The sequence below is a fragment of the Semicossyphus pulcher genome, unplaced genomic scaffold (genome assembly GCF_022749685.1).
Source record: "Semicossyphus pulcher isolate SPU_LCO1_2020_fin unplaced genomic scaffold, fSemPul1.0.p SCAF_13, whole genome shotgun sequence".
Lineage (NCBI taxonomy): Eukaryota > Metazoa > Chordata > Actinopteri > Labriformes > Labridae > Semicossyphus > Semicossyphus pulcher.
Genome location: NW_027211637.1, coordinates 31,929,181 through 31,935,000, shown reverse-complemented (window position 1 = coordinate 31,935,000; position 5,820 = coordinate 31,929,181). Strand labels below are relative to the sequence as shown.

Here is a 5,820-nt window from a genome sequence, read left to right as displayed (position 1 = left end):
GGAGAGATTTCTCGTCTTTCAGGCGCTGCTGTGTTCACGTCACTCCACGTTAACATTAATAACTCATTAATCATTAATTAATAACTTTATCAATACGTCCCGTTTATTAACAGTGAGGGCATTTAAACTGTTGAGCATCAGTTTGGTCTGTCTGACGTCAGGAGGTGATGCTGAGGCTCACCGTGTGGATGCAGGGCAGCTCCTTGTTGAGTAACCAGGGTAAAGAGAGGCGTCCCTCCCCGCGGTAACACGAGCGGATCCTCTCTCTCATGGCCAGGTTGATGTTGTGGAGGGTGAACAGACAGAGGACGGTCTCTCTGGGGGGGTTCGAGCGATTCTTCTGACCCTGAAAACACACAAAAACACACAAAGAGAGTCTGAGAGGCGCCGGTTCAAACCCCCTGAGAGGCTGCAGAGAAGCCTGAAGCAAGGCACTGTTAGTGAGACAATGAGTGAATATACACGTTAGACCGGAGACATGAAGCAGGGATATCACAGCACAGAGAGGGGAGAAGAATGCTGATGAACAGATCAATACAAAGGTTTTAAGGAAAAAACAAACGAGCGAGAGAGCAAGAAGGAAGCAAAGATAGGATGAAAGGAAACGGCCAAAAGAAGGAGGGAGAAATTAAAATCCACATTAACGAAGAAAGACAGGAAGCTACGAACAACCTCACTTTAGAGAAGAAGAAAAGATTAAAAGAAAGGATGACAGAAAAAAGAAGGTAATTAATGAGAATATTGAAATGATGAAAGACACCGAAAGACAAACGACAGGATGATAAGAGAATCAAAAACAGGAAACGAGAGAGCCGATGATGTCATCAGTAGATCACCTGGGAGAAGACGACAAACAGGACGTCGTCGTCCTCCGACAGGCCGAGCGCCTGGGCCAGACGCCGCCCTGGTTTCTGCTTGTAGGCGGCCTGAACCAGCCGGTACTCCACGCCGTCCTTGGTGCAGCCCAGAGGAAACTCCACGTACGAGTAGAACTCGGTGTCGTTGGAACACATCCGCACGATCTTCGAGGTGAAGAACTTCTCCCCGCCGGCGTCCATCTGCGTCAGCTGCGTGTCGAGCTGCAGGGTCAGGAAGTAGACGTACGTGCGGCTGGAGAAGCCGTACACGTAGTAGATGTCGAAGGCGGGGTAGAGGGACAGCGTGTCAGACGGGATCTTGATCTGCGAGGACACAAACTCATCCTGATAGACGAGCGAGAACATGTTGACGCTCTCCTCGTCCGCCACCAGCTTCCTGCTGGACAGCGTCGGGAAATACTCAGACTTTCCATCGATGGCGGCGCCAATGAACAGACGACTGCCGCCCTTCACCGGCTTCTTCCTCTTTGGATCGGCCGTCCAGTCGTCCTCACCGACAACCACACCTGGTGGAGGAGAACAGATCAATGACACCTGATCTGAATGACTCGTTGTTACACGAGCACATTCACCCTCAGAGTGAACCAGTCAGTCCCTTTCAGCTTTTCTTTGGCTGAAACTTCAAACATGTTCAGCTTTCAGGAGATTTATTTTAGCCTTGGTTAGCAGTTAGCTTCTGTAAACATTAGCTATCACTAAAGGAATCTGTGTTTGCCCCTTTCAGATGTTTAGGATGTGTGGGGCCATGTCCCCCCGCGGTGCTCCATAGCTCCAAGCTAACTGCCTCTACAAACACGTCTTTTTGTATTTTGTTTGCCGTTTTTGTGCTAAGCTAAGCTAAGCTAAGCTAAGCTAAGCTAAAACAAATCCTAGATCTGTCTGTACTTCGTGGAGCAGATTCATTTTTTAATCTGACTCCGGAGAAGATAATCGAGATGTAATGTAAACATCAGCTTTTGGTCCAGTTTAGCCTGGGTTAGCGTTACAGCTCATTTTAAATCTGCTGCTGGTGTCCAACACAGGCTGAGACGTGTCCGAGCTCACAGCCGTGATGTTTTTAATATTGTGAGTTTACTTGATATTTATCAAACTAATATTTATGTCACAACACTGGAAGTGAAATCTGATCATCGCAGTGCGACGTGTTGCTAACACACAGAGTTTGAGAGGACAGCTCTGATACGACGACAAAGTCCGCCTGTCAATCATCTGCTGTTTGGTCCTGACAGACTTTGTTCAGACTAAAAGCTACAGCAGCAGATTTAGCATAAAACCTGCTAAACATTTTGACACCCTGACGCATGATTGACACCTGCAGGTTGAAAAGCTTCTCCAGCTTGTCAGGAACACTGAGGAGAGGACACACAAGAGCTCTGTTTTGTTTTCCTCTTTTAAAGCATCAAAATTACTTAAAATTGACGTCAAGTCAGCACAAAATCTTTTTAATGCCTTTGAACCTGCAAGCAAAAAACATGAATCTGCAGAGCAACGAGGAAAGAGAGGCCGTTTCACATCTGATAAGAGTGGCGGTTATTTAGGCCAGAGACTGAAAAAATGTATCATGAAACAAGATGTGTCGAAATCTGGCGGCTAACCACCTCAGCTAAAACTCTGATGGTCCTTCAGCCGGTTCTGAGGTTGATTTTTCTGCTTCCACTTGTGAAAACATAAAACACGTGCAGACAGTCCCCCTTTAGTCAAAACTACTGTCAAAGCAACAGCCTAGCTTAGCATAAAGGCTTGAAGCAGAAGGAAACTGTTAGCCTAGCTAGACAAAAGGAAATGCACCATATAACACTCCAAAGAGTTAAAGAAAAGCTAAGCTACCAGTCTTTGTGCTAAGCTTGGCTAATCACACCCTGTACCTATCTGTAGGCTCACTGGTCGTCATGACACCAGCAGACAAAACAGAAAATTAGACAATTTAAAAATTCCAGATTATTCCTTTAAATATCTTTGTTACACTGTGAGACTAAAACTTCATGTGAAACTTTAGGAGGAAGGAGAAAAATACTAGCCAGTGTTAGCCACAACACAGTTAGCATAAATCTCAGTTAGGAAAATCTAATATTACTGTTTGTAGTTTGCAGCTAAGCGGTGGACCAGGAGATGTTAGCCGAGCTTAGCAATAATAAAGAAAGTGTACCTAATGCTAATGTGGTTTGGCAAAAGTAAACACGACAGAAGATTAGCTTGTGCTATCCTGAGGAAGACACGCTAATATTTAGTTAGCTTTCAAACAATCCCTTGAATTAGCATTAGCCTCGGCTTGGAGTTAGTCATTGTAAAAGAGTTAGCAATAACCTATAAGGGCAGGAATTTGTTGATGGTAAACAAATGGATCCAACGCGAACTGTTGCTTTAGACCTTAATGTCTCTTGTGTGTATTTTTATTCTAGCATCGTGCTAAGCTAAGCTTTTTCAGGGTATGAAAAAGTCTGACACGCATCATCTCGTATGATTCTGGAGAAGATCACCAAGAATGAACGCTCGCTGGTCAAGAGTAAGCTTTTGTCATCATCCCTGCATTTTTGGTTAGCATGAATTAGCAGTTAGCTTGACGCTTTTCTACAGCTGGTTTGGGGGCCTTCAAACATTCTCTACAACGTCTGTCACCGACACGCTCTCTAACTTTACACCTGTTCAGATGTATCTGACTCCGCCCCCTCCAGTCTAGCTTACCTGCCATCCCATCAGCCTCTCTGGCTCCAGACAGGTAGTGCTCTTTGCGGTGATGCGGCTCTCCCAGTTTGAACAGATCTTCCAGTCTGAGGAACTGACACACGCCCTGCCAGATCGAGCCACACGCCACCAGTCTGTTCCCAGTGTAATCCACCAGTAAGAGCTTATTCACGTTATCTGAAGACTCCAGTCTGAGGGAGGAGACAGACAGGTGGGGCGTTAGACAGGTGAGCAGGGTATCAGACAGGTGAGTAACATGAGGAAACAGACGGGTGAGCAGACAGACAAGTAAATGCTTAGAGTATCAGGGAGCAGTGAGACAGGTGTAAAAGACAGACCAGTAAGACAAACAACAAGGAAAGGTGCAGATATGGTGTATGTAACAGGTGTGTCAGGCAAGACAGACAGGTGTAACAGACAGACAGACCTGTGAGCGCAGGCCCTGACGCTGGGCGGCGGGTAACACTTGGCGTTGTCCTCCACAGGTCCAGTCATGTGACTCCTCAGCTCCGTCAGATTGGCCGACAGCTTCAGCACGCGGTTGACGGCGCCGACGAACACCTCACCTGTCCTCCTGTGGACGGTCAGGTGGGTGAGGGAGGTGTCAAACGCCCGGTACACCACCTTGTCTGACGCCGCAGAGGGAGGGGGAGGAACAGCCGGGGCAGAGAGGAGGGGGGAGGAGAGGAGGAGGAGGGAGAGGAGGAGGAAGAGGAGGAGAGGAGAGGAAGAGGAGGACGGGAGCATGGTGGAAAAAGAGAGGAGGAGGAGGAGGAGGAGGAGAGGATGGAGGGATGGAGGAGGAGAGGAGGGGAGGAGGAGAGAAGAGCTGGCTGCAGGTCTGAAGAAGAGTCAGCTTCACTCGGGCATGACTGTGGAGAGAGACAGGCAGACAGACAGAGAGACAGGCAGAGAGAGAGAGACAGGCAGAGAGAGAGACAGAGTTAGGTAATGTAACTACAGGTGCCTGTGAGGGACATTTTACAGTATTTACACTATAAGACCAGAAGTGAGAGGACAGTACTGCAGCCTTACTGTAAACGAGAGGTCACCTGGTCCGACAGACTCAGAGTTCACTCTGATTGTGTCTGTAAACAGAGACTCAGTGAAGCAACAGGTGACAGGTAAAAACACACCTGAGTTTATTCTCCTTGAGCTGTTTGTCTGATCCTTCACCTGCCGTCTGATCAGCTTAAAACCTGATTTATTTACAAGAAGCTCTCGAACACACACAGCAGCCAGTGTAGAGATTATCTGTGTGTGTGTGTGTGTGCGTGTGCGTGCGTGTGTGTGTGCGTGTGCGTGCGTGTGCGTGTGTGTTTGTGCATGCGTGCGTGTGCGCGTGTGTGTGTGCCTGTGTGTGCGTGTGTGTGTGTTATTGATCTGTTTCCGTCTGTCTTCTCACTGATTCTCTCATAAAGCTCCAGCAGCTCCTCGAACACTGAGCTGGATGGAAACTTCACTCTCCTCCTGGCAGCCATTTCTACTCCGTTTACGTTTGACTGACAGCTCTGATTACACACACACACACACACACACACACACACACACACACACACACACACACACACACACACACACACACACTGTGTGTAACAGTTTCCCTATAAACCCTCTGAAGCGTCAGTCGACATTAAAACCAGTTTAATCCACACTCGCGTCGTGAACGAGACAAAATGGAGGATTTCTCTCCTCCAGCAGAAACACGTTTAGTCGTCGGCTGCAGATTTTTGCATTAACATGCTGCGTATGTTCTGAGTGTGGGCGGTCCACTGGGAATTGAACCCTCAACTGTAGCAGCTTCATACAGTGCTTCTGGTTTTCAGCTCGGACACATTAATCAATAAGAGAGAATACGAGAAACCGAGCGTGGAGACAAGCGAGGCTCCGTTCCTCCTCCGTCAGAGCGAGATCATTTCCATCCCTCTGATATTTTATCTCTCGTCTCTTTAACATTTTTCTTTTTTATGACATTTCTTGGACGGATTGGTTTCCAGGATTCTTCTGTACCAAGTTTTCTACCATCAGACCACCTGTTTTTATTTTAAAGCTGTCCGTGTTCTGTTGCCAAACTGAAGTACGGAGTGTTAGTTTGTTTTGGCACAATCACACAGGCCTATACACCAGCCTTCTGCATGCATGTGTCTGTGCAGAAACTCTCAGTTAATGGCTGCAGTTTTATACTGTCCATGCTTAACATGTTCAAATCTCATTGGAAGAACACATGAAAGAACCACAGAAACCAAATCGATAACAAAAA

At 47.1% G+C, this 5,820-nt stretch overlaps 1 protein-coding gene across 1 annotated transcript in view; it reads right to left on the bottom strand.

The window, feature by feature from the left end:
* LOC138589418 (plexin A3-like) overlaps window positions 1–4,175 on the bottom strand; it is a gene marked incomplete at both ends in the record, with an annotated part of 60,274 nt that extends 56,099 nt beyond the window's left edge. Inside the window, 4 exons of the mRNA XM_069659680.1 lie at window positions 182–346; window positions 837–1,317; window positions 3,518–3,751; window positions 3,988–4,175. Of these exons, the coding sequence (XP_069515781.1) occupies window positions 182–346; window positions 837–1,317; window positions 3,518–3,751; window positions 3,988–4,175 (1,068 nt within the window). The remainder of the gene's footprint in view (window positions 1–181; window positions 347–836; window positions 1,318–3,517; window positions 3,752–3,987) is intronic.
* Between the last annotated feature and the right edge of the window lie 1,645 nt (window positions 4,176–5,820).